The 26,375-nt window shown below is 58.2% G+C and overlaps 7 protein-coding genes across 7 annotated transcripts; 4 read left to right on the top strand and 3 right to left on the bottom strand.

Annotated features, from left to right (window-relative positions):
• Positions 1 to 162: 162 nt before the first annotated feature.
• SCHCODRAFT_02588587 (uncharacterized protein) lies at positions 163 to 8,544 on the top strand (the record flags this gene model as incomplete). Its single annotated transcript, XM_050343971.1, has 4 exons — positions 163 to 526; positions 7,051 to 7,970; positions 8,017 to 8,149; positions 8,204 to 8,544. The coding sequence occupies 4 exons, from the start codon at positions 163 to 165 to the stop codon at positions 8,542 to 8,544; spliced, it is 1,758 nt and encodes a 585-aa protein (XP_050198068.1).
• A 148-nt stretch (positions 8,545 to 8,692) lies between these two features.
• Positions 8,693 to 10,746, bottom strand: SCHCODRAFT_02514140 (SE-domain-containing protein; the record flags this gene model as incomplete). The annotated part of the gene is made up of 5 exons (XM_003027886.2): positions 8,693 to 8,884; positions 8,976 to 9,117; positions 9,176 to 9,266; positions 9,507 to 9,915; positions 9,964 to 10,746. The coding sequence occupies 5 exons, from the start codon at positions 10,744 to 10,746 to the stop codon at positions 8,693 to 8,695; spliced, it is 1,617 nt and encodes a 538-aa protein (XP_003027932.2).
• Positions 10,747 to 12,597: 1,851 nt separating this feature from the next.
• SCHCODRAFT_02638007 (uncharacterized protein) lies at positions 12,598 to 17,200 on the top strand. Its single transcript, XM_050346002.1, has 11 exons — positions 12,598 to 12,901; positions 12,960 to 13,991; positions 14,051 to 14,320; positions 14,371 to 14,682; positions 14,731 to 15,410; positions 15,466 to 15,550; positions 15,599 to 15,757; positions 15,808 to 15,966; positions 16,011 to 16,235; positions 16,287 to 16,465; positions 16,519 to 17,200. Exons 1-11 carry the CDS (start codon positions 12,823 to 12,825, stop codon positions 17,116 to 17,118), a joined length of 3,780 nt encoding a protein of 1,259 aa, XP_050198067.1. The 5' UTR covers positions 12,598 to 12,822; the 3' UTR covers positions 17,119 to 17,200.
• Positions 17,201 to 17,341: 141 nt separating this feature from the next.
• On the bottom strand, positions 17,342 to 18,477 carry SCHCODRAFT_02638004 (uncharacterized protein). Its single transcript, XM_003027885.2, has 3 exons — positions 18,259 to 18,477; positions 18,054 to 18,207; positions 17,342 to 18,000 (listed from the first exon to the last, which is right to left on the bottom strand). The coding sequence occupies exons 1-2, from the start codon at positions 18,383 to 18,385 to the stop codon at positions 18,065 to 18,067; spliced, it is 270 nt and encodes an 89-aa protein (XP_003027931.1). The 5' UTR covers positions 18,386 to 18,477; the 3' UTR covers positions 17,342 to 18,000; positions 18,054 to 18,064.
• A 1,334-nt stretch (positions 18,478 to 19,811) lies between these two features.
• Positions 19,812 to 21,781, bottom strand: SCHCODRAFT_02638000 (mitochondrial carrier). The gene is made up of 10 exons (XM_003027884.2): positions 21,577 to 21,781; positions 21,504 to 21,514; positions 21,386 to 21,449; positions 21,172 to 21,336; positions 20,931 to 21,055; positions 20,769 to 20,803; positions 20,574 to 20,673; positions 20,143 to 20,308; positions 20,034 to 20,090; positions 19,812 to 19,980 (listed from the first exon to the last, which is right to left on the bottom strand). Exons 1-10 carry the CDS (start codon positions 21,701 to 21,703, stop codon positions 19,952 to 19,954), a joined length of 879 nt encoding a protein of 292 aa, XP_003027930.1. The 5' UTR covers positions 21,704 to 21,781; the 3' UTR covers positions 19,812 to 19,951.
• Positions 21,782 to 22,503: 722 nt separating this feature from the next.
• Positions 22,504 to 23,722, top strand: SCHCODRAFT_01133010 (FAD/NAD(P)-binding domain-containing protein; the record flags this gene model as incomplete). The annotated part of the gene is made up of 3 exons (XM_003028172.2): positions 22,504 to 22,547; positions 22,647 to 22,746; positions 22,833 to 23,722. Coding segments are annotated over exons 2-3 (927 nt in total), but the record flags the coding sequence as incomplete, so codon positions are not given.
• Positions 23,723 to 24,385: 663 nt separating this feature from the next.
• On the top strand, positions 24,386 to 25,071 carry SCHCODRAFT_02637994 (uncharacterized protein; the record flags this gene model as incomplete). Its single annotated transcript, XM_050346001.1, has 2 exons — positions 24,386 to 24,759; positions 24,812 to 25,071. Coding segments are annotated over exons 1-2 (440 nt in total), but the record flags the coding sequence as incomplete, so codon positions are not given.
• Positions 25,072 to 26,375: the final 1,304 nt, after the last annotated feature.

Genomic DNA, 26,375 nt, shown 5'->3' with positions numbered 1-26,375 from the left:
CCGATGGTAAATAACGACAGACAAGCTTCGCCTTTGACGGCGGGCGTGCTGCAAGACCCTCCCTTGAACTACCTGCATTCAGTTCACCAGATTCATATTGACCTCGTAAGCCCTTGACAGCTCTGCCGTGGAGCACCCGAGACTTATGCACGTCCAGTTACTATGAGCTTTGCACCTGATCCTCCTTTCGACCGTGTATATCACAAATTGCTTGGTATATCGCGCCTTGCAGATGAAGTGACCGGCAAGCGCCCCTTCTCGCAAGGACGGAGTCACTCCAGTGCACTAGCTGAGCTAAAGAGGGCGCTAATCGATCGTGAAGATCCAGCATTTTCCATTCTCTCAGAGGAACCGCCATTTGAAGCGCTTCTCCACGACAGCGATTTCGTCGAGATGATCATGGGCTCGCTCAATATCTTCTCCCAAGTGTCCGAGGCTTCCACTCACATGGGAAATAGCAGCCTATCGCCACTCACACGCGCTCTCTGGCCACATATTGCTATCTGGGCGTCTGTCCTTCATCCTCGTCGAGGACGCCTTGATAGATACGGGCGGCTTGCATCGCATTGATACGCCTGTCGGCCGAAAAACGCGGAAAACATACATAAACAGGCGATTACCTAGTCGCATTAGTCTGGATTGTATGGGCGGATCCGTATATACTGCATCGACGTCGTGACTGTACAACAGGCGCGTCGAGGGTATTTTATGGCACAGAGACACAAGGAGATTACGCTTCCTAACCATCAATCGAACTGTTGTGCGGTCTTACCCACCTGCAACGACTGACCAGGGATAGCAGCGAGCTCTTCGGCGCCGGATCACGAGTCTGAGCGTCGTTGATGACATCCTGCGAGTCTTCTGGCTGGCCCTACTTAATCAAGTAGCTGCGCTCCTTGCGCCACAAGCCTTCAGTCGGTTTGCCTACCGCGTCAAGAACATACTTCATTGTTGGGGCTCGGACAGGTCTACTTGTCGCTCGCCGTCATGCGGAGACACGCAGAGCACCGCTCAAGCGGAACTCGAACCAGCAACGTGACTGCACGTGACTTCGGGTCCGAGACCGGAACTTCGGGTCCGAGCTCGTGATCTCGGACATTGCCGAGTTGAAGTCCGGACCAAGTGTCGGTGCCGCCAAATGCTGCGCACACCTCGGCAAGGACATCGTTCACCGCGTTTCAACCGTCTAGACTGCGTCCTCTTCACCGGACAGGCCTCTGAGCCTGCGTCGAGTCAGAGGAGACCGGTGGAACCCAAGCAGGCACTGCCCTTGGTAAACATCAAACCGTGTGGAGATTGCGCCCAGCCAAGCTGCGCAGGAGGATACCCAACCAGTCAGCCGCTCTACCGCCAGGAACCGGAGTATTTGCGCGATTATTTGGACAGGAGAACGCGTGGAAAGGCGCTATTGTTGGATTTTGACTCAGAGATAGGGTTTGTGTGTTACCGCTCGGTCTAGACGGCCGAGACGACGCATTTCCGTTATATACCGAGCCCTACATACGATTCAGGGAGCCCGGAGGTCGCCCCCAAGCGTCCCCTTTGCTGCCTCTGGCAGGGGTTCCACAACCTACCACCTACTATACCCCAATAAATCCCTCATGCTGCCAGCATGTTGTACATCATAAAACTCGGACTTCTGAGCGCCTGATAAGCCTGTGAAGATTCCAACTGAAACCTGGGAATGATTGTGTCAATTCTGAGGTGCCTCTTGCACGCTTGAAGTCTCGCATCAGTCCAGCTCGTCTGTGAGCCGCCAATAAGGCGCAGGGTATCCCCTAGCAATACAAATCAAGCGGACTCGCTCGCTCCTCGGACGAAGCTATGAAGCTAGACGCGCGTTGCTGTCGTGGTTGTTGGTGTTGGGTGGTGTGGTTCGTCTAAGCAGACTGTACCGTGCGTCTTTCGAGGAGCATACGGATCCCATCATCTGGAGCCCACCGCGAGGGGATAGATCTGCGTTAGTACTGCGATCAGACGAGCGCTGGCTGTACAGACTATCAGGTGTCATTGAGACCTCAAATTCTACTCGCTAGTACCGGGTACCGTAACTACTGCTCCTGGACCGAAAATCCAGTCTGCACCTCATGGACCTGAAAGAGAGACCGCTCTATCGAAGCGCTCCACGCGGAAGGCCAGAGAGCGAGCTTGTAGTGCGGAACGGGCTAGTCGCCCAGCGCGATTAGCTCCTACCAACAAATCTGTTTCTTAACAGCTGGTAGAACCATCCGGAGTGGATAACGCGCCGCTAGGCGCTTCCTGCGAGGATGCAGAACCGAACCCACTTTCTCCTGCCTCTGTCTCTTGTCTCTCTCTCGTCTCCGACTCAGTTCCGGCCCCCAACAACACAATTTGTCACCTCTCGATATTGTTCCCGTGCTCCCGATTCCGACTCCGACTCTCCCGTATCATTTCCGACTTCCGACTCTCGGCCCCGGCTTCGTCGACTCCCAGGCCGCTTCCGACCCGCTTTCAGTTCCGTCCCGTGTTCCCCGTCGACGCCGACTTCGGCTTCGATTTTTCCGACCCGATTCTCCTTCCCCGACTTCAACTTCAATTTTCCTCAACACGGCGACTCCTTGTTGGCCACTCACGCTGAGCGCGACGTCTGCGCGTCCCCGAGCGCGGCAGGCAGGGACGCTTGCCTGTCCTTCGTCACCTCGCCGCCTTCCGGCGGGACCAGCACGGTTTTTGCCATATCTATCTGCGCGGAGGCGCCGCTTCATGCCCAAGCCCCTCCTAAGGGACCTCTGGTCGCGTGTTGCGAACCTCTGTGCCTACCACCCTCGGGCGGAATTTGTGGCAGTCGCTTTTGCGCCGCTTCCCTGAAATATTGGGCAGTTAGTCGGGCATCTCCGGCACTCCACGAATTTTTGCTTCGAAAAATAACTATCGGGCTGAGCAGAGGAGGGAAACTCCTTTCTTCGCGACGCTTCCCGCTTGTACGCCTTGGCTGTTAGCAGCCGGCACGAGCTTCTGAGCTTTAAGCTCTGCTTTACCTGGTCTGGGTTCGCTTTTGTGAGCAACCCGCCAGTCGAACCACGGCTCTCGGCATCGAGGTGATTCACCCGAACGATCCAGACCAGGAGAGCAATGTACCGCCCGTGTATCTCTCGGACATGTCTATCATGTAGCAGAGATGCCGCGGGAGGCACATAAATCACTATCTATGCGCGAATTTTTGTTCCGGCCTCGCGGCCACCTGAATCGCCATTGACAGCACTTAAATTGTCTTGGGAATATTGCCTCGGGCCTGTACCTACTGAGCCTGACTCGGTTTGGGAAATCCAGAGCGCCGGTCTCTTGACTTAGCCAACGCGCTTTGCGCAAATCAACTTTTCCGCTGAGGCGATTGTTAGATCTGGATCGTCCGTTCGGACCCGGTCGCATGCATTGCCAATGCAATTCTTGGTCATGAATGGCCAATATACGCGCTCTTGACGCAAGGGAACTGGCTATTTATTGCCAATGGTACCAACCATCAGAGCGCACCCCAACCCGGCCTCAGTTCATGCATTACCATCGCTAGAACTCTTGGTCCGGACAAGCTGGTCGTCTCACAGATGAGCGGCTTAACAGTTCGCCTTTGTGCATCCAAGAGGCGGCTTCCAACTCGGAAATATTCATGACCCTTGCGCTCGTGAATTAAGCGAGTTCACTTCTTAATTCAGCTGGTCTGACTCCTGCATGGCTCGGGTGATCTCTGCTATCAGCTGCCGGCCGTTGCCTTGTCAAAAATTAAATCAGTCGCGGCCTACAGCCCTTGAGCTTGCCGGGTCGAACTGGTACTCGGTGGGACCTTCGAGAAGACGAGAACGTTGCAGGCGCGCCTCGAGAAGTACCGCAAACTGGCAAGGGATTGAGTGTTCTCATAACACTTCCCTTCGCAAATACCAAGCGATCTCGTGCTGATTGCACCTGAAAGGGTAGCCTCACGCAAAAGATCACGGACTTGCGGCCAGATTCCGTGCTGCTGGTCAACTGAACACAAAGTGTATCGCATCTGGAAGACGTGACCTCGGGTCCGAGACCGGAACCTCGGGTCCGAGCCTGACACTTCGGGTCCGAGGTTGTAATCTCGGACGCCGCCGAGTTGAACTCCAACCCGAGCATCAGCGCTGTCCGCCTCGTCAAAGGCCCCACTTCCTGCGTATATCCATTATTAACAGTTGCTGCCATCTTGCGCGACTTATCACCCCGAGCATAGCTCGTCGGTCCAGATCAGACGGAGAAGGCTGCGGACCCCCAGTTCCAGTGACCTTCGAAGTCAGACGGGGCCCACCCAACAATTCCCCACCTGACAATCAGTGTTGAGAAACCATTGACAAGGGCTGGAATTCTTCACCTATCGCCTAGAGCGAGATTTCGAAAGTCGATCTCCTTGTAGGCGCTTGCAACTAGCACAAATCGCTCTCTTCAAAATCTGAAGGGGAAAGCCTTAACTTGTGCACTGAATCCAGCGCTCCGAGCTTGCTTCTTGTGAGTTCAGCAAGCGCTCGGGGAAAGCGAAGCTTTGCTCGTCTACCTCACTCAATAACCACCTTGAGGACGAGGAAACTCCAGCGAATTTTCGCATGATTACTCGTCTTTTGAGCGCCCTAATTCAGTGATTATTGTGACACCCGCATGTCTATCGCAACAAATCTGATGGGTACACCTCTGTTGCGACGATCCAGACGCCGCTATTATACGCCTTAGCGTCACCTCGGTCTGAACCAGGCATATCCACGAGATCTTAGAAATGGGCCACTTTACCCGTCTTTGAGTATTTCAGCAACTACCCGCTCTCCTTGAGCGCCGCGCGACCAAACAGCAGGACTGATGGAATCAGGCCCTGAGCCGACGCATCTGCCCACGCTTAAGCGCGAATTTTACTGAGTCAATTCCCCCGGAATTGACTCACAAATCACCCATTCGAGCGATTGAACCGCTTCCACCCATAGGCAAAAGATCATGGTGTGGGGGACTGGAACATTGACCTCAGGATGTCCGAGTTTGGCATTAGCTAGCTCACAAGCAACCAAAACGGCAGAGGGGTCCACTGGCCCGCTGTCTATGCAATTTCGCCTCAGTCACCTTACACCCGGCGAGGGTGCCGATTTCTTGGTGTGGGGGAGATAGACGAACATACAGGCTGCTTTGGCCAAATTTTTGCGCCGCTTTTGCGAGCAAAATCGCCTCTAGGCGTCCACAGCAAGTTGAACTCGGCAACGGCCGATGATCACGTGCTTATCATGCGCACGGGTTGAAGTTGACCTTCAAGTCACTTCTCTGTGTGTGCATCCGCTCCCACCCACCTCAGAGTTTTTCTAAGACGTCTTCTGGCACTCCGAGCTGCCGAAGGAAGTGTCTGAACAGGCTGAACTGCATGAAATATTGTAGTAAAAAAGTCAAAAGCAAACATACAACCTGGAACAAGTACAGGCCATGCCAAAGCGCTGTTCCACGTTGCACATATTGTGCCAGAGCGTGTCCCCCACCTCTGAATCAGTTCGCTGGATTGATCTGTGCAGCCGTCTTGCACATTGACCCGCACATCATACCACCCGTATGGTAGATGCCCCACCAAAAGCGACCCGATTCACACCTCAAAAGACTGTGGCAACAGTCGACTGGATGTCGCGAGACAATCTAGTAACAACACCGAGTTGTCTACCCACTACAGAGAGGACCGAGGACGGTCCATATCTTGGTGTGGGGGAGATGATACGCCTGTCGGCCGAAAAACGCGGAAAACATACATAAACAGGCGATTACCTAGTCGCATTAGTCTGGATTGTATGGGCGGATCCGTATATACTGCATCGACGTCGTGACTGTACAACAGGCGCGTCGAGGGTATTTTATGGCACAGAGACACAAGGAGATTACGCTTCCTAACCATCAATCGAACTGTTGTGCGGTCTTACCCACCTGCAACGACTGACCAGGGATAGCAGCGAGCTCTTCGGCGCCGGATCACGAGTCTGAGCGTCGTTGATGACATCCTGCGAGTCTTCTGGCTGGCCCTACTTAATCAAGTAGCTGCGCTCCTTGCGCCACAAGCCTTCAGTCGGTTTGCCTACCGCGTCAAGAACATACTTCATTGTTGGGGCTCGGACAGGTCTACTTGTCGCTCGCCGTCATGCGGAGACACGCAGAGCACCGCTCAAGCGGAACTCGAACCAGCAACGTGACTGCACGTGACTTCGGGTCCGAGACCGGAACTTCGGGTCCGAGCTCGTGATCTCGGACATTGCCGAGTTGAAGTCCGGACCAAGTGTCGGTGCCGCCAAATGCTGCGCACACCTCGGCAAGGACATCGTTCACCGCGTTTCAACCGTCTAGACTGCGTCCTCTTCACCGGACAGGCCTCTGAGCCTGCGTCGAGTCAGAGGAGACCGGTGGAACCCAAGCAGGCACTGCCCTTGGTAAACATCAAACCGTGTGGAGATTGCGCCCAGCCAAGCTGCGCAGGAGGATACCCAACCAGTCAGCCGCTCTACCGCCAGGAACCGGAGTATTTGCGCGATTATTTGGACAGGAGAACGCGTGGAAAGGCGCTATTGTTGGATTTTGACTCAGAGATAGGGTTTGTGTGTTACCGCTCGGTCTAGACGGCCGAGACGACGCATTTCCGTTATATACCGAGCCCTACATACGATTCAGGGAGCCCGGAGGTCGCCCCCAAGCGTCCCCTTTGCTGCCTCTGGCAGGGGTTCCACAACCTACCACCTACTATACCCCAATAAATCCCTCATGCTGCCAGCATGTTGTACATCATAAAACTCGGACTTCTGAGCGCCTGATAAGCCTGTGAAGATTCCAACTGAAACCTGGGAATGCTTGTGTGAATTCTGAGGTGCCTCTTGCACGCTTGAAGTCTCACATCAGTCCAGCTCGTCTGTAAGCCGCCAATAAGGCGCAGGGTATCCCCTAGCAATACAAATCAAGCGGACTCGCTCGCTCCTCGGACGAAGCTATGAAGCTAGACGCGCGTTGCTGTTGTGGTTGTTGGTGTTGGGTGGTGTGGTTCGTCTAAGCAGACTGTACCGTGCGTCTTTCGAGGAGCATACGGATCCCATCAGCATGTCAGCATCGCTCGTGACGTTGCCGTGGTGGCGAATGCGTACTTGGCGATTACTGCGAGCGACCGCCCTCTTGTACGGCAATTCTTTCACTCGTGCCCCGATGCCGTGCTCCAGATATGCGAGCTTTGGCTGTCCTATCCACAGCTGATCTCCCCGAGAGGCCTCGATTCATCGTCTGCCGCCGACTCTGCGCGATGCCTGATCAATCTGATGACCAAAGTGTTCGACATCCTTGTGCATCCTTCGCACAATCCTACTGGCGCAGACGAAGACCTCTTTATCCGCATCCTTCGCTGTGCTGCAGGCGACAGTCGTTTCTTCTTGTACGCAGCCATGCACCAAACGGATTTCCTTCGTTCGCTGTCCATGGCGCAGCCCCTCATCGCGACTACGTGGACGGCACACTTCAGCCTGATTTACTGCATCCTCGGCCTGGAAAAGTTTAACCGGTCCAGAATTCCCAAGGGAGTCATCGAGAACGTCGTGGCTACAGCACTTTATTGCCTCGAGTCCCCCGATACGCGGTTTGAGGCCGTCCACGCTGTGCACGTCATCTCCCTCCTCTGCGGAATGTCCAACAGCAGCAGCGCGATGGTCCGCGCTATCGATGCTGGCATATTCGAAGTCATGCGCACCATCACTTCCGACCCGCTCTACATCGTCGGCGGCATCTGTCACTTCCTATGCGCTGGGCTGCTCCGGGTTCGCGTCGTGCGTGCGTTCTGCCGCCGCTATCGACAGCCCATCGACCCCGGCTCGCTACCGGAGATAGCAGGGCAGCAGGCTGAGTTAGGCTCGTGTCGGGACGTCGCACGGATGGCCAATGCCGCCCGGGAGCTATACATGACGCGCTATCACAACGGGGAGTGGAAGCGGAAACTCCAGTGCGGGAACGCCATGGTACGTCGCCGAGATCTTGGTCGTCGCTCGTTTTAACTATGAATAGGGCCCGCACGACCGAGGCGTCCGCGCTTGTCCCTGCGCAAGAGAATTCTACTGCTCCGGCAGCTGCCAGCGCATGGATGAGATGGCGCACCAGGTCTTCTGCACCGAGAAAGATGGTCCCTGGGCCCTGCGAGGTGCGTATTCCGGCTACGGCAGCGCGACTGGTACTCACCCGGTTCAATCATCAGGCGCAGTGTCCCTCGCGGACGCAATGTACATCTGCGCCGCCGTCATCGAACATATGCAGGCGAATCACAAAGCCATCGCGAGGTCGGTCCGCACACTGCTCGTCAAGCTCCAGGAATCGCGCCTGCAGAAGCAGATCGTCGTGCGTCTCGACCTCGCCCGCGTTCTACCCAGCGTGCGGCATGATGTTTACGCGCGCACGACGTCAATGTCTGCGAGCAGCACATTCACGGTATCCGAGACGGTCCTCGTTGAGGTCTCCTTGCGTGTAGGGCGGTCGACGAAGAAGCGATCCCTCCCGTTCACATATAGCATCAAAGAGTTCATTGCATCTACATTCTAAGCAGTAACGTATGCGCAGAGGGTATACTCGTACATACATACGAATTGTCTAAATCATCCAATAAGTCCCAGTCCACCGACGCGCTCCATTGTGTCCCTCAACGCCTGTCCTTGTCGACGCCCCAAGGTACGACCATTCCCGAAGGGCCCTATGCCCCCTTCGCAGCTGCGACCGGCGCGGTCAAGTCGCGCAAGAGTCCCGTTGACGGGATTATGTACGCCGCCGTCGCCGCCAGTGCAACGAGGAAGAGAGGTCGTAGCGATTTGTCGATCGCGCCAGGCGCCCAGCAGCGCACTTCCGTCCAAAGAAGCGGAAGGAAGACAATGCATGCGGTGCGGAGCTATGAGCACGTCAGCTTCGGTACACATATGAGGGCGATGACAGAAGGGGCCCAGAGAACAGGGCGAATGCACAAATGGACAACAACTTACCACCGAGATCCCCTTCACAACGTTCCCAAGTGCAGAGCGCGTCTTCCCCGTTTTCGCGTCTGGCGTGGTCCACATGATGTGAATGGCGTAGAATGCGACGGCAAAGAAGTGTTGCATGAGGAGGAGGGGCGAGGGGATGAGGCTAACGGCGGCGAGTTAGTTAGAATTCCTGAATAGGGAAAGCACGAGACGAAGCGTACCCGCTGAGTATGCCTACAGGCTCCGAGACGCACTTGCCGCCGCGCTGAAAGTAGCGCATACATCCTGTACGCAAAATGTCGAGGTTTTCATCTGCCAAGTAAAATTGGCGACATTAGCTGATGGAAAGAGGGCGCGAGCACAGGCACTCGCCTTCGGCGCCGAAGAGGTCATAGAGTGCGACGCTCAGGATGTTGACCGTGCTGGAGAGCGGCTTGCGATGCCAATACCACGTCCGGAGGACGTCATTGATCTTCGACCATTCTCCGAACGGCTCGGGTTCTGCGCGAGGACGTGAGTACACGAGCGGCGATGGATGCAATAAGTACCTACGTTTTGGGGCAGCGAGATCGCCAAGAAGGCGCATCAGAATCGCCGCGTCGTGCAGCCCAACCGTCATCCCTCCTCCAGTTAGCGGATGCCGCATGTTATACGCGTCGCCGACGAGGATGACCCCGCGCTTGCGGGCCGTGCTTGGAGCAGGCTTGCCGTCCTTCGTTGCCGGTGCAGGTTGCGCAATCGACGAAGAGAGGGTGAAAAGAGAGATGAAGGGCCAGAGAATCGTGTAAAGGATGTAGAGGGGGAGAGTGAGGTGGCTCGGGCTGAATGTGTGCTGAGGGGCGGGCGGGAGGAAAGAGTTCGGCATACGGCGAAGGCGGGCGCCGGGGTCGTTGAGCGCGTCAAGGATGCTGCCACGCAGGGTCTCGGGGAGCTGGGGAACGAGCTGCGAGGCGATGTGATCCTGCGCGACAGGTAAGTAGTGGTCGTATCATAGGGGAATGCGACGCACCTTCAAGTCATCTGGGAAGGGGTTGCGCACGTCCACGAGCATGCGAGTGCCAGGCGCGTCCTCCCCACGCCCTGCAGTGTCAATTTGGTACATGAGGATGGGACCGTGTCCCTGAACAAGGGCGACGGTGCCGTGTTGCTTGTAGGGAAGGTTCAAGCCGCGAACGACGAGCCCTACGAAGTGCGAGCGCACGGTGGGCTTGAGGGAACGTTCCTCGCCGAGAACGGTGTTGCGGAAGTTCGAGAAGCAGCCGTCGCAGATGACGGTAAGGGGAGCACGATAGACCACCTTCTCAACGCCTCCGTCCTCCGTCTTCCGCGTCGCGCGCACGCCGAGGACGACATCCGGCGCGTCGTCTTCCGTAATGAGCTCCGAGACCGTCGCCTCAAGCATGTCGATGCCGCCCGCGCGTAATTGTCCCCTGTTCCGCTGCGCGACCTTCGCTCTCAGCGCATTGATGAAGCGCCCGTGGTGGAAGCACGCGCCGATCTTCCCGTCTTGGTACGGGACCTGCACCTGCGTCCCCTCCTTCGTGTCCATGACGCAGTACCCGTACGTTGGCGAGGAGTCGATGCCGTCCAGCGCGTCCTTCATCCCGAGCTCCTCAAGCGCGCGGACACCGCCGGGTTGCAGGAGCTCCCCTACGATGCGGTCCGGCTCGGCGAGGGAGCGCTCAAGCAGGCATATGCGAAGGTGAGGCTGAGAGGAGGACAGACCGTAAGCGAGAGCGCTGCCGACAACGCCAGCGCCGACGATGATGAGGTCGTAGGAGGCGTCGGCCATGGTGGGGGGAAGGGGAACGCGAGGCGGAGGCGGACAGGGGCAAACGCGGGGTCGAACCATTCGATCGAGGCGCGCGATCGCCTCCACACGTGGCGATTGGTCCGTCATGGACCCACAGCGTAACATGTTCTTGTCTCTCGCACTCATGACCTTGATAAGCCCACTACCTACAGAGGCTTGAGTCCCTTGCTGAGCGAACCTGCAACTCTGGACTACAACGCTCTCGTCTTGTTGTATCTCTTCGCCCTAATAACAATCGACGAGTTGGATCCTCTACTCATTCCGCAGACGTCGCATAGCATAGCTTGAGGTCCCACTGTAAATTCCACGGAAGCTCTCACGACTATGGTCACCGTTGTAAGCAAATCTTCATAGGTATGCAGCGTGTGCAATCCGGCAATGGACGGGTCTCCTGAGAAAGGGAAAGCACTGTCGGAAAGTCAGTAGGCTCAGCGCGCTTGCCGTATTCCTCTGAGCAAAAATCTGCTTCCAATTCCACAGTAGCGTATTACCCGTCGGGAGGGACAATAAATCGGACGCTTTAGATGGCGAAGAGACCGGAAAGTAAGCCCTTTGACGGAGAGATTGCACACAGAAGAGTGGCACGCGGAGGTCGAGAGCAGGGGACCAGGCAGTGGACGGCACTCGATCATGTCACGTACTTACCCGCAGGAAGGCCAAAGCACTGAATGGAGGCTGTAGATATCAAAGTGCTGGTGACAGACAGGTATTGCAGGGCTCCTTCGGATGGGGCCGCAATTGTTGCCAGGTTGCAATGATGGGAAAACACCGCTGAGCAGCGCATTATGAGCGAACCTCTTGCTTGCATTCAAAAAATTAGGAGAGAAGCACAAGTTATCCCAGAGCATGATAGTATGAAATAGATAACCTGCGTGCGTCACGATACGGCCGTAGGGTCTAGTCTAAAGCAGAGTCTGGCATTTGGATTTGTCGCACGAGATGAGGCTCAAGCGTCGCTAGAGAGCTTCCGAAAGAGGACTGAGAGGGTGAGAAGAACGCTTCGTGAATTTTTGTGATGTCTAGACAGAAAGAAATGCAGTCTGGCGAAAGAGCGAAGAAGGCGGCGACGCGAGGGCTTGCGAAGTAGGCCCAATGGATAGAGGTCCACAGTGGGAAGCAAAGAAGCGCAATAAAGTTCTCCGATCCTCACGTTGACGCAGAAATCGAGAGAAAGTGGTGGTGGTGGTATAGCGGAGCCATCCAGTTCGCCGTGCGAACAGACATCACGCTCTGCGCGCAGCGCTCGATGCTCGAAGCCGTCGACGTCGCGTCATTGCCGAGTCAAGAGTGCGATGACGAAGAACATAGATGAAGATAGCTGCGAGTACTTAGATGTCGTGGCAGAGTAGGGTCGGAAAAAAGGACGCTCCAGCGGGGCTTGAATCGGTTTCGCGGTATAGAAAAAAGATAGCGGCACCAGAGCGCAAAATTAAGGGCCTGCGTAGACGGACAACGGTCGGATCGTCGTCAATCCTTTTTTGTGAGTATATTGACGGGCGGAAGTACCCGCGCATGGTCGCGAGAGCGTGGCCGTGAACCTAAACTTGTCGTGAGTCGCTCAAGTGTAATTTAGCGGGATGATCGGGATTACAGGATCATTGCCAGAGAGAGGAATCATTGACCTTTCAAAGAGGGTCGCAAACAGGCTACCGGACGACCCTCCAACGCCCATCAGGGTAGGAGGAGAGGCCGGCCACTGACCGTTCGGCGCTACAGTAATGGCCGAGACGCGATTGTCTAAGCGCCGGACGCCACAAAATGAGATTAGTCATCATTACGCTGACTGCCATCGCGCCGGCGTGCACCTTCAACTTGGCGTACACTGCGGTCAGTCAGCTTCACGTCTTGACGATATCTCTCATCCTCACGACCGCCTTTACGACGAACTCAACTTCAGACCCGCTATCTTGTTATCAAATCGGCGTCTTCACGATCTGTTCCAGACAAGACCATCTCCAGGAAGCGTCAGGCCCTGGCACGGGACGTTCACCAACCTACGATTATCAACGAACACCAGCTAAGAAGGCATAGAGGCACCTCTGGCAGCAGAACACGATGAGGGAGTCCAACTTCTGCTTCCCAGCGCAGAACAAGGCGAGCGTGTGCATCTCGAGCCAGCTCTATGACCGCAGAGGTGCGCCGCCTGCTCCACGCCCAGGATATGCTCGCTGACCCCAATGATTGACGCCCAGCGCTCGACACATCCTCGCCCTTGCCCCTCTTCAACTCCCTCACACATCTTACCTACCTCACGTCCACATCGCCCCGCATCCGGGAGATCATGACGATGGACGGCGGTCTCGAGCGGCTCGTCAAAATACTGCACGACTTCTGCCTCGCACCACCGCCACCGGAGAACCCTGCGCTCTTCTACGGTCTCATGCCTGCGCCGCCGCCCTCCAAGGCTAAGGGACGCGCCTCGCCCGAGCGCGAGTACGTCCTGAACCCCGCGACGTTTGACAAGCATGCCGCGTTTCGATTCAGCCTCGCCTTCCAGTGCCTCGTCAACATCGGTGTCCGGGGGAGCGAGAATATACGGTCTCGCGTCGTCCAAGCGGGCACCCTCGACGTTGTCGGCTGCATCCTCGAGGCTTGGCTCGTCAACCGTGGCTTCGGACTGGTCGGGCCGCCTGCCGGAATACCTAGCCGGACGAGCAGTAGCCGCGGGACAGGCGGTAGTCGCGCGGTAGGCGCGAGCTCCCGCGCTCCAGGTGGCCCGGCAAGGGCAGGCGCGTCGACATCTGGTGCTAACAATACGAATTCGAACCCCAGCGCCCCAGCGCAACTTGTCCTTCAGCCCAATGTTCCGCCCAGTCGCCCTCGCGCTGTCATTCCACCTCCGTTCACTCGGCAGAACGCGAGCTGGCTGAACAACGAACAAGACGCGCCGCAAGCAACACCCGCACCCGCGCCATCTACTCCGACTGCACCGTCTGCGCCCTTCTATCGCGATCGAAGCCAGACCATAGTAGCGCGCCCGCGGATGCCAGAGACGCGCGATTCGTCGCCTGAACAGCCGAATAGGAGGCAGCAACCCGAACAGTCGGCACGTAGGCAACAGCCGGCAGATGGGCGTCCGCTATCCGCAGATGCACGCGCCGCCGTGACAGGCGTGGCTGCGGCTTCGGCTGAGATGACGCACCAGCGTCGTTCGGCATCCGAGGCGCAGCGACGGCCTACGCTCGACCGTGCGGGGACATCGAACTCGACTACGTCTTTCTCCAGTGAGTGATCGCTTCCAGCCAGTTGAGCGAATCAGTTGATCTAACCATGTACACTGTAGCCGATAATACCTCCCCAGCATCATCCAGACCTCAATCACCACACCAACAATCACCTTCATCCTCTCGTCCCGAAACGGAGACCGAGGACGACGAGGAGCCTGTCCTAAATCGTGCGACGGCTTTAGGAAGCGTGTCGCGCGGAACGGTGCCCCGTGGTCGTGAGGAGCCATCCCTTATGAGCGCGATGGCCCGCAGTCGCACCGTGACGAGGCCGGAGCGGCTTGCGCAGGAAGGCATGGCGGAGACACTGAACGATTTGGGGCTTGAAGGTGCGTTCCATGCATGGCTACGTCTCGACCGCGCTGACAATTCCCTCTAGGCAATCAACTCGGTTTGGAACGTCCCCTCAACGACGAACAGCTAAACACCCTCGCTATTGGCGACGCAGACCCTGCTCACCAGATCGGACTCGCTGACCCGCATATTGGAGGCGAGCCCGGGATAGCTGGTGGTCATCAGCTGGGGCATCTGCGGATCGGCTTGTCTGATGACCTTGAGGGTGCTATGTTGAATGACGACTTTGCGATGGGTGCGCCGCCTGGCGCTCCTGGCGCGCTGGTAACTCGTCCCGGGCGGCTGCCGCCTGGTGGCGGTCCGATGAGTACCGATGTGAGCGGAAGTGAGGATGAAGGTGTGTCCGAACGGTTCTCTTCTTGGACTGGTGCTGACTGCGACGTAGGTCCCTCGATGCGTCACTCGCCGCCTCTGCATCTCCTGCCCCCTCAACAACAGCAAGCGTCGACGTCTCGGGCTATGCTGCAGCAGATCGAGGCTACGCCTCGTGCTGGCTCGGTCCCTTTGCCCGACGACGAGTTTGTCTCCAGGCCGGGGAACCGTAGCAGCTTCGCTGGTGCGGGCAGCTTCTCGGGCGCCAACTTTGGCTTCGGGAACGCCAATCTCGCGGCCTCCTTTGGTCCCGCATCCGCCGGCGGCTTTCAGTCCGCGTCGAATTCCGCGAACGCGAACCTCGGCAGGCAAGGCGAGGCGGCCGGCCCGTCGACGGTGGACAACCATACGGCTATGCCAGCTCTGCGTCCGGGTTCTGTGAGCTACTCTGCGGGTCCTTCGTCGACCTACGCGGAGCCAGCGAGCAGCGAGGCCGGCACCTTGGACGAGGACGTCGAGATGGAATCTCCAGTGCGACCCACCGCCCCACTGCCCGTTTCGCGCGAAGTCAGCGTACCGGTGATCGCACAGCCTCGCCCAACGCGCGCCACGGCTGCGCAGGCAGCGCCGCAGACCCCTCAGGCGCCTCAGGTGTCGCAAGGCGCAAGCGCTTCACCGCAGCAAACAGCGCAAGGAAGCCCAACGCAGCCACCTCCGCCGAATCCGTCGCCTTACACGGACTCGGACGTACTGGTGAGTATCTGATCAGATTATAGTCAGGCGAGGCATATGGCTGACTCGATAGTAGCTCGCGCTGCAGTTGTTGGCGTATCTGAGCAAGTATCCGCATGTCAGGCAAGCCTTTTACAAGGTTCGCGAGGGCTTCCACCCTGGTAAGCAGACGTGTAATCAAGCTTACACGCTTGCTGAGTTTGGTCTAGCATCCGCGACGTACGTCGCCCAGCAGCAGGCGCAGCAGCTCAACGTTACGCTGTCTGGGCAACCTATCGCCAGCGCAGCCAGCGGCGGCTCATCGAAGGGCAAGAGCAAAGGCAAGGCTGCTGATGCTATGTCATCCTTCATAAATGGCTCGTCCTCAGGTTCGTTTATGCATCCTTCTTAGAGTGTTCGTACTCATGTCTTGTTCTAGGAAAAGCTTCGTCATCGAAGGCTTCGGGCTCGACGGCCACTTCGTCGACAACACGGATTCGGCAGACGAACGTCTTTGCGCTCGTCGAGCGGTTCACCTGGCGGCCGAGCTCATCGCAGATAGCCGCAGCTGCTGCCGCGGCTGCTGCTAATGCTGAAGGTGCGCTGTTTGTCGACGTCTCAAATGTATCTAACTCTTAACAGCTTCGACATCCGCACCCGGCGCAAGTACGTCTGGGGCATCCGCTACGAGTCAGCCGGGTAGTACAACTGGCACTACCGCGGGGGCGACGGCGACACCACCCCCAAGACGATATGTACCGCCTACGCCTCAACTTCCGCCTGAGATCCAGTACTGGGCCGGCGTCATCATGCGCAATGCGTGCAGGAAGGACGACAGCAGAGGCGGTATCCGTCAGTGCGCAAACAGTACGTCGTTCGTTGCACTTCTCTCTTCCTTGCCACTGACGTTTTCCCTAGTGCTTTGCGGCAAATGGGAATCATACCCCCGCGAATTCGCCAAGTGCAGACGCTGCCGCAAGGCGAAGTACTGCGGGAAGGAATGTCAGAGTACGGCATGGAGCGAGGGGCATCGTTTCTGGTGCTCCGCGAAAGAGGGAGATGACGAGCGGGCAGAACGTCGGGCGAGTGAAGCGCAGGTACGGAGCCCGCCCGTCACGTTGGACTCGGCCTGATGCGTGGATCCGAGCAGGCGGCGGACGGGGATGCAGACACCAGCACGGGCACCGTGCGTCGGCACCATCGACACCGCGACCGCGAGCGTGAGCGCGAGCGCGAGAGGGACCGGTCGGCGATCGCTACGCTGACCGGCTTGGGATTCTTGGCAGGGGGTGCAGGAGCGGGAACGGCAGCGGCGGCTGGTGCGGGAGGCGCAACGGGGGGCACGGCGCGGACGGCGACGCGGAATCGACCTGGCATCTTCACCCGTGCGGGATTGCCTTCGTTCGGGCAAGCGCAGGCCGCGCAGCAGGATCGGACGCCGATGGAGCCGCTGGGACCGACGCAGGTACCATACGTGGTGTACCAGTCCGCGGCGGCAAGGCAGGCGGCGGAGCGCCAGGCGCAGGCCGAACGCCAGCAGCGTCGGGCGGCCGCGCACGGTCAGCAGGCGCCGGCTGGAGAGCATAACGACCAGCAGCGGCGGGAGAACGAGGCGCTGCTCGTGCAGTACGGCGTGTCCGAGGAGCGCGTGCGCGGGATGGGCGCGGAGGAGGTCGCTGAGGTAGCCGGGCGCCTGAGAAGGGAGGCGGAGTGGGGTGGCGGGGATGGGGAGGATGTGAATATGGGGTGAGAGTACGCGATTAGAACATGGACTACAGTCGTAGTGTGTATTTATCGACCAAGGCCGTGTTTCCATCCGGCCGTAGTTGCGCATTCAGTCATACCTTGCTGTTCTTCGTCTTGAGTGATCTGTCGACTGAGATCCTGGTGACAATGTTGTGCCGCCGCTGGCAAAGTCATGGACGGACGTCTTGCATGCACCTCGCTGCCTCGACATGCAACGTTCAGAGCATCCACGAGCGAGGTCGCGCGCCACAATGGCCTTGAGCGAGGTCATCAGGCAGATCACTCGCAGGTCAAAATTGAGGCAGAGTTCGTCAGCGTATGAAAAGCACGTAAGGTGAGAAACTCTAGGATACGTGAAGTACGCAAGTCCGTCGTGGGGCTACGCGGTCTACGTCGTGAGCCTGGCGTAAGTACGGTGCGTCTGCTGAAGGGAAACCAGCATGCGTCCCGTACACGCGTACAAGTACCGGGACTCGTACGAAAGTCTAGAGCGACGCCGAGCGGGTGCACGCACTGCTGAGCAGGTATGCACACCGCCAGACGACGCAAGATAAGTACAGACGCCGCCGAGTACAGTCTAGGGCGAACGTAGACGAGAAGAGCAAGGTCTATATGGGCGTAGTCGACGACACGGGTCTAGGTGTTGTCCGGGGGATAGGTAGGTAAGTATGTAATGGCAACAGTTCGGAACGGAGGATAAATAGGACGACAGCGGTAGGATGTGGTGTTAGAAGAGGGATAGGATACGATTTGCGGGGGATAGACGTGAGGGGAGCACGTTAGTCGTGGGGGACGTGGGGGATACACGTTGGGCGTAGGGGACCACGTTTGTCGGGAGGGACTAGTCATGTCGTGGATAAGACCAGTCATGATAGCGTTATCCGAGCTGATGGGGGATGTCAGCGAAGCTAGAAGCGTCGAGATAAGCTGCATACGCACTGTCTGTCAGACTACGCGGCATAGGCACGCGCAGACGGCTCGGAGCGCTTGCGCAGGGCGCGCGCGGAAGGCTCGTTGCGCTTCACTGCGCGCGCCGAGGGCTCAGCGCGCTTCAAGGGTGCAGACGGCTCGCTACGCGCCACAGGCGTCGCCACTGCGGGATCATGTCAGAACGTCGTCGATCACACAGGAATACGCGACGCACCAAAACGCGGCTTCAGTGGAGGGAGCCCGCGTGCCAAACGCTGCCCGTTGGTCTCGGGGAGCGGGGCGGCGCCAGTGGCGGACGCGAAGGCGAGCGCGGCGATGGCGAAGACGGCGGAGAGCTTCATCGTTCCTGGGCGGCTGCGAAGGACAGGCGGCGCGGGCAAGGAGGATGGGCGGCCGGAGCGCTGGGGTGCAGACTGGGGGAGGGGAACTGCGCGAAAGAAAAACGATCGCCGCCCGCGGGGCGCCCTTTTATAGCGCCGGCGCGTGAAGGTGATTCGGTATCAACACGTGGAGGCGGTGTTTGTTCTCGGTTTGGTGCGATCACCGACGCCGCCCGCCATCAATTATCGTGTGCTTCTTGCCTCCGTCGTCTCGTACGATGCCATCGGGCGTCGTTTGATAGCAAGGAAGGCGACTCTTCTGACTCGATATGCTTGTGCTTTTGACGGTCTCCTTCGATGGACGCCCAGCTTTCATTTTGTGAACCCAAATGACAGTGGATCTCGAGACGGCGAGGCGCCCCCGCTCTTGCATCACCATTACACCCTTCAGCCGGACCAGTTGCCGGCCCGCCCGTGCAGGCTGTCCTCCTCCAGAAGCCTCCGCACACCCCAGAAGTCCTCGACATTCCAAGAGGTCATTCGACCGCTCAGAAGCGCTCGCTTATACAGTCTAGTTCAGCTGTTCAACGCACGTCGTCCTGCAGGCAGCCTACAAGCACGCTTCGATCTCGGCGCCTGCCTTCGACGTCGACCGCATCCAGCTGAATGTATTCTAAGATTACTGCTCGACTCCACGTCTGACTGCGCACCGTCTCACTTACTATAGCTGGCCTTCAAGCCGGTGCTCTTTAGCGCCCTTCTTATTCACCTTGTAACGCGCTCATTACGCGCGGTACGTCACTTCGTGTACGCGATTGAATATCCTGGAAGTGCTGAATTCGAATGAACCGTCTTATCTTACGGTAGAACGTTCTGTCGAAACTCTCTTCGGGCGTTTGCACCAGCATTGCCTAATGCCCAGCATTCCGGCGGCCGCTTAGCACACTGAATAAAGCGGTCGAACTCGAACCTATTGCGGGATCTTCACGAGAACGTCTGAGGCGCGAATGTATTCGACCGACGGCTATGCCACACACACTCCCTCCTCATCTCCTCGCGGCCTCATTTCACATCCCCCACGCCGGTTGCGACAACAACTGACAAGCGTTGTGGGCCGCTAGAGAACCCTTGCGGCGAAGGCACGAAGCAGAACTTTATGTGCTTTGTTGCGTGGCGCGCCTTCACGGACAACTTTCCGGAACCGACTCTCTTTGGCGCATCGCTTCCTCAGCCCCGCTCCCGCTTCCGCTCTCATTATCTGTGATACTGCTCACTCGAAGCATCGACCGAACTCCGCAGCTAGCCTCTCGTGCGTAGCGTCATCCTGAGTAGTCAAGCGCGAGCGATATGGGAGTTACCGAGAGCGAACCTGATGTGTTCAGTAACGGCTTGCAAGTAGGAACTGCGTTCGCGCAGAATTTGCGCCCATCTTTCATGCCCAGTTTGCTTAACCTGAAACAATCACACTTGCATATCCCCAATCCTAGCATAAGTGCACAAGATATACAGAGGTGTACATAGCCGACTTGAAAACAACGCGAACGTCGATGATACTCAGCACGGCTTCGTCATCCTTACACGAGGGTATCATACGCCGGTCGTCTTTTCCAGGAATTCTGAATGATTCGTCAGTTTCATATACACATCAACCATGACCTCCTCCACGTACCTCGCGTCAACTCGAACGCCGCGAACGTCGACGCGGCGGCAGGTATGCTACGGATTACTGCAAGAACAGTCAGTCTATCATTCAACACAGAGAAGCGTTGCAGACTCACACGTCGGCGACAATCCCCTAAACAGGCCCGCGACGCCGCCCTCCGCAACGACGGCCTTCAACTCCGCGGCGATATACTGCACGGGCGTGCCCGTGGGCGGCGTGGGGCGGAGCTGAACGCGCGACTTGACGACGTCAAGGGGGTAGGAGGACAGCCAGTAGGCCATCTGGGGGAGGGGCGGGTTAGTGAGAGTGGGATTGGGTTAGTTTGGGAGGGAGGGGAGTGGGGGCGAGCTCGAGGAGGAGATGATGAAGGGGGGATCGGTGAGCGGAGCGTGCATGGGGTGGCTAGGGTGCTAAGCGTCCTGAGATGTCATCGAGCATCGGCGAAGACGATGACGAGAAAGAGGGAAGGAAGGGCGGAGAAAACAACGAGAGTGAGATAAACAAAAAGAGAGAACGAAGAAAACATGGAGGAAACATGACACGCACCCCACCCGTCGACCCGCTCGCCATCAGCGCCCACACGGGTAGCTCGGGCCCATACTTCTCGGCGAACTTGCGCTTCGAGAACTCGTAGGCGGTGTAGAAGCTGAGAGGACGTGGGTCAGTCTTCAATATACGGTCAGGGAGGGAAAAAAGGGCAGGGAAGAAGGGAGGAAGTACAGGAAAGAGGCAAAGACGTACCCTGCGTAGGCGGGTATCTCGCGCGCGACGGTGACCTGGAGAGGGGGCTTAGCATCGTTCGACGCGTTCGGGACGGCATGCGTATGCGACGAAGGGCACGTCCGCACATAGACATTGTGCCCAAGAGCAGCTCTACCCAGACTGCACAGTCGGGCCACTCACCCAGTACCCCCGCATAACGCCCTTCCTAAACCCCCATTCGCGCCACATCTCGCGCGCGAGGACGCTCAGTCGCTTGTCGGTCTTGTCGCCGTACTGGCCTTGCATGCGGACCTTGAACATCTCGACTGGGTGATGAGAGGTGGTCAGACTGGAGCGCAGAGAGGGGACGGAGTTGGAGAAGTCATGGAGCGAAGGGGAACGGGACGAGGGGAGGGAATGGCCGACGAGGACTACGACGTACCCGGACTCGCAAGCACCGCGTTTATGGCGCCTGCAAGAGCACCCGCAGCGGCGATCTCCTTCAAGGATAGCTGAGGGAAGGGGGAAATGATGCGTTTTGAGGTACCGTAGGCGGCGAAGAGAAGGGAGTTGACGCCAGCGATGCCGAGGAGGGGGCTGGCCATGCCTAGAGTAGCTTAGCAAAGGCCTTCCGTCTAGCTGGACGCGTAGCACACCCTTGTATAGCGCTAGGAAGCCTTCCCTCCGGATCGTCTGCACGAGGATGTCCATGGGTCCTTTCTGCAGACAGGCGCATTATAGACGTTTCCCTTGATGAGACAGAGTCGGGCTTACAAACTTTCCATCTGAAGAGGTCCCAAGGTGCCGTCAGCTCAGAGGAATGCAAAGGGGAACGCGCAACACGCACGAGGAGCGATCTGCGCGCGCGTCTTGATCGTGTCAAGCGGCTGACCGACGAGGACCTGCGCCGCGCCGCCGACGCTGCCAGCAATCAGCTCGTTCACGGTCGCTGCCGTCTTAGACTGGGGAGCCATGGTCGTCGGGATGGTGAACGTAGGTGGGAAGGAGGTCGTCGGCGTCGGCGATAGGCTGCCAAGGGCGCGCGAGGCGGCGGCGGACCGCGGTTAGCGCCATCATCGTTGGTGATGAGCACGCAAGCGGCGTCCGGGCCGCTCGGCCGTATCTTATCTGCTCCCTCCATCATCACGCATGTTCGACTTCAGATGCAGGACGAGGAGGGAGGGGAACCCGAGAAACGATGAACATGGATTTCGGGGTCGCTTTCAAGCCTGAAGTATCGCCACTACGGGCCCCTACGTCGTACTGAATGCGATGGAGACACCAGAATTGACCATGGCGTCGCGTCATTGATGCGGCCCTGTTCGCCATCGACTCTCACCTGAACGTGCTTGGATGCGTCTGCAGCCTCGACGACGCCCTCGCTGGGTCGACTCGAGCGAAAAATACTGAGGAACCACTCTCCAGTCAGCAACAATCTCGAGGATAACCTGCCTCTCGTAATCCCGCTCCCCACGAAGAGCCTGTCCGGACCCCGGTCCTATGCAGTCGCGCCATATCGACTTCGCCTTGCTACACGCTATCAGTAGTACACGCCATCTGCTGACCCGGTTATGTCTATGCACCGCTCCCCTTATACACGCGCAGTAGTCCTTGCTGCTTTACTCTCACCTCTACGTTCGTTGGCGGCACGCTGCGTTGCTCGTCCTCAAGGAGGGAGACATACACCAGAGACAAGATGGGCGCCACTGCATCGACAGGTACGCGCTCTGCGTGATGTACAAGGTGCATGGAAGACTGATCTGCGTCTTACAGCCGCGGGGCCAAAGAACATCGCTATCATAGGTGCCGGCGCCAGCGGTGAGCGGCATCCCCTCTTCATGTTCACTAGAAGCGCTTCATCACGCTCCGGTTTCCCTCCTTCCTCCTGGAGAACGTCCCGCTCATCTCATTCTTCAGGTCTCGCTGTATTGAAGGCCGTACTCGATGCACCACAGTTCAAGGCGGGCCAGTGGAAGGTGATGTTGTACGAGGCGCGCGACGATATTGGAGGAATATGGTGCGTATCTCTCATCAATTACGCGTTTACGAATGACTTCCTTCTCCATCCACAAGGCGTCACCATTGCTGACTTTTCTTCGGTAGGAACCCCATCGAACCCATCCATGACCCGCCCCTCACTCCGCTTTACGACGCCGTCTTCACTAACATTCCACACCCCATTATGGCGTACACGAGTTGGAAATTCCCGCCTGAGACGCCTCTCTTCCCCACGCACGAGCAAGTACACGAGTATTTCAAGAGCTACGCGAAGCACTTCAACTTGACGCCGCACATACGATTCAACTCGCGGGTCAAGCTTGCGGAGAGGGTAGATGATAGGTGGAGGATCACGTTGGAGGGCGTCGACGAGCAGACAGACGGCGATCAATTCCCCGCCGACCTTCTGGTCGTCGCGAACGGGCACTACCGCAAGCCGCGCTATCCTAACGTCCCCGGCGTTCAGGCCTGGCTCGACGCCGGGAAGGCGAAACACTCCACGTGGTACCGGCGCCCCTCTGACCTTGGGCGCAAGCTTCTCATTGTCGGTGGCGGACCTTCTGGCACTGACATCTCCGACGACCTCCGCGACCACGCCGACACCATCCTCCACTCCGCGACCGAACCGCCCAAGCATCGCTTCTCGAACATCCACGCCCGCCCGCGCGTCGCTGAATTCGGCGACCCCGAAACCGGTACCGTGCGCTTCGCCGACGGGACCGTCGAGTCGGGCATCGACTACACCATCCTCGCGACCGGGTACCAATTCTGGCTGCCCTTCCTCCCCGAGGACGTCCTCAAGGTCGCCGAGCCGCCCAAAGCCCCGCCCCTCCCAGACGACCTCTACAACACCACCTACAACCTCTTCCCCCTCGCGCGCAACGTCTGGCCCTTCCAGTTGAACTACCCGCCGCACACGCTCGCCTTCATCGGTCTCGCGCGCCACGTCATCACCTGGCCCGTCATGGAGGCCGAGGCGCGCGCCGCGCTCGCCGTGTTCGCGGACCCGGGCATCCTGGAGGGCGAGCCGGACCGGCTGCGCGCGCGCGCGGAGCGCTTCGCGGACCACCCGCACGACATCCACGTCTACAAGGGCTACGAGCAGTTCGTGCTCCGCAATGAGCTCTTCTACCTCGCCGCGCGCGCGAGGGAGCCCGTGTCGGGGCCGGGCGGGATCGCGGACGGGGGCGTGTACCTGGTGCAGGAGTGGGAGCGGGAGCTGTTCGAGCACATGTTTGCGCTCAGGCGGCTGTGGGTGGAGATTGTGGAAAGGGGGGAGGCGGAGAAGTGGCTGAAGGGGGTGGGGGAGAATGGGATTGAGGATTGGTTGAAGTTGGCGAGACGGATCTTGCGCGAGGCGGGGGAGGGGGAGGTGGGCAAGCTGGATGAGTTGGAGGCGGTGCCGATATAGGTGGGTGTAGTCACATGTACTAGACACTAATAAACGGACATGGTGGCTGTCAAAGACACGTTGGCGCCTGTGAGGGAGGGGAGGAGTCCCCCTTGGTTCGTCCGTTCCCGAGGGAGCCCACCGCACCTCCGTCGCTTTGAACTCGCACAAAGACCGTCTAGCACACGGTTATTGGTTTGGCGCGCACGCTGCGCAGGAGGGAGGAGAGAAGTAAAGAGGGAGGGGGCGAAGAGGGAAGCACGCCCCCTTTGTATCTCTCGTGAAATTGTTTTACGCGTACATTAGGCAGCTCGTAGTCTAATCATGAAACTGACTCTGATGAAACCCCGACAGCGAGACCCCCTTCTCCTCCTCCCCGAGCGAGTGGTGCAAGTACGACGGCCTACCCCCCCTTCTCCGTCCCACCATCCCAGTCCCCTACCCTCCATCCTTCCCCTCGGCAGCGACGGCGCTCCTTCATTCGCCTTCAGCACCGCCTCATCTGCCGCGCTTGTCCGCACTCGCCCTCCCTTTCCCTCACATCCCACCCCACTTACATCCCCCCTCCCCACGAGGGCGCCGACGGACAGCGCCGACGGAAGCTTCATCCTCGCGCGATGTAGAGGCGTACAGATTGCCCCTGCACAGTCGTCAGCCACGAAAATGTGGGCGCAAAGGAAGGGGGAGCGCCCCTCTTCTCGGCTGTTCTGGCCAGGGCGACCACGTCGACGACACGCCTGCTGAGTCTGAGCCCGCCTACGAGTGCCCCGAGGGCCGCGACACCTGCTCTGCTGATGGTGTGGACCCGATCCGTGAGTAGCTTGCTCTGCTTCGCTCGGGGCTCGCATCCCTACCCTCCCCACCGTCGCGCACCCCTCGCCGGTTTCTCAGGTCTGAGAGTCGCGTGCAGAGGGCGCGCATCGTGGGGTTCAGGTAGTTGGACGACGTGTAAACGTGGTGATCTAGACGGAGGGGGCGCATATTGTCGGAAAAATCCCAAGTACCTAATTTGGCATAGAGGGCGTAATGGTCTAATTACGCCTGGCGTGGTGGCGAATTACGCCGCGACTATGCCCAGCTAGGGCTCTCTATGCCACCTACCTCGGATTAGGTGTGATTCACCCCTACCTCTCCGAGGCTCCGGAGCTCGAAGGGAAGGGGCAAGCATGGTCGGGGCTTCATCCACGCATCTCGCGCGCTCGTGCCCCATGCCGCATCATAACATTGCCCTCGAACCTCCGCTGTATAGCCCGTACATTCTGTATCAATACAAAATCTAGATATCGTCACCAATAGTACGCAAAAACATGTCCGAGTCAAGTGCATCTACTAGATAGTGAAGCTCCTTGCGAGATTGGCCGAACGCAGGCGCGAGCAGCGCTCCTCTCACCATGTAATCCATGAGCACGAACTCAGTGTTCTTGCTCTCGGAATAGATCCGGGCCCCATCCCACTGCGTACGCGGTTTCCACGTCGAGCGCTGATGGGATCCGTATGCTCCTCGAAAGACGCACGGTACAGTCTGCTTAGACGAACCACACCACCCAACACCAACAACCACGACAGCAACGCGCGTCTAGCTTCGTAGCTTCGTCTGAGGAGCGAGCGAGTCCGCTTGATTTGTATTGCTAGGGGATACCCTGCGCCTTATTGGCGGCTCACAGACGAGCTGGACTGATGCGAGACTTCAAGCGTGCAAGAGGCACCTCAGAATTCACACAAGCATTCCCAGGTTTCAGTTGGAATCTTCACAGGCTTATCAGGCGCTCAGAAGTCCGAGTTTTATGATGTACAACATGCTGGCAGCATGAGGGATTTATTGGTGTATAGTAGGTGGTAGGTTGTGGAACCCCTGCCAGAGGCAGCAAAGGGGACGCTTGGGGGCGACCTCCGGGCTCCCTGAATCGTATGTAGGGCTCGGTATATAACGGAAACGCGTCGTCTCGGCCGTCTAGGCCGAGCGGTAACACACAAACCCTATCTCTGAGTCAAAATCCAACAATAGCGCCTTTCCATGCGTTCTCCTGTCCAAATAATCGCGCAAATACTCCGGTTCCTGGCGGTAGAGCGGCTGACTGGTTGGGTATCCTCCTGCGCAGCTTGGCTGGGCGCAATCTCCACACGGTTTGATGTTTACCAAGGGCAGTGCCTGCTTGGGTTCCACCGGTCTCCTCTGACTCGACGCAGGCTCAGAGGCCCGTCCGGTGAGGAGGACGCAGTCTAGACGGTTGAAACGCAGTGAACGATGCCCTTGCCGA

This window comes from Schizophyllum commune, assembly GCF_000143185.2.
Source record: "Schizophyllum commune H4-8 unplaced genomic scaffold SCHCOscaffold_11, whole genome shotgun sequence".
Lineage (NCBI taxonomy): Eukaryota > Fungi > Basidiomycota > Agaricomycetes > Agaricales > Schizophyllaceae > Schizophyllum > Schizophyllum commune.
The sequence above is the reverse complement of the archived record's forward strand: the minus strand, read 5'-3'. Positions and strand labels throughout refer to the sequence as shown.

Excerpts from the sequence above, each read along its gene's own strand:
- SCHCODRAFT_02638007 (XM_050346002.1), top strand. The coding sequence starts at position 12,823 with ATGAGGGAGTCCAACTTCTGCTTCCCAGCGCAGAACAAGGCGAGCGTG. Across the intron at positions 12,902-12,959 it reads CCAGCTCTATGACCGCAGAG|CGCTCGACACATCCTCGCCC; the intron begins GTGCGCCGCCTG and ends ATTGACGCCCAG. Across the intron at positions 16,466-16,518 it reads GTCGGGCGAGTGAAGCGCAG|GCGGCGGACGGGGATGCAGA; the intron begins GTACGGAGCCCG and ends GGATCCGAGCAG.
- SCHCODRAFT_02638004 (XM_003027885.2), bottom strand. The coding sequence starts at position 18,385 with ATGAAGCTCTCCGCCGTCTTCGCCATCGCCGCGCTCGCCTTCGCGTCC. Across the intron at positions 18,208-18,258 it reads TCCACTGAAGCCGCGTTTTG|TGGCGACGCCTGTGGCGCGT; the intron begins GTGCGTCGCGTA and ends ATGATCCCGCAG.
- SCHCODRAFT_02638000 (XM_003027884.2), bottom strand. The coding sequence starts at position 21,703 with ATGGCTCCCCAGTCTAAGACGGCAGCGACCGTGAACGAGCTGATTGCT. Across the intron at positions 20,674-20,768 it reads GAGATACCCGCCTACGCAGG|CTTCTACACCGCCTACGAGT; the intron begins GTACGTCTTTGC and ends ACGTCCTCTCAG. Across the intron at positions 20,309-20,573 it reads CGAGCGGGTCGACGGGTGGG|ATGGCCTACTGGCTGTCCTC; the intron begins GTGCGTGTCATG and ends CCCCTCCCCCAG.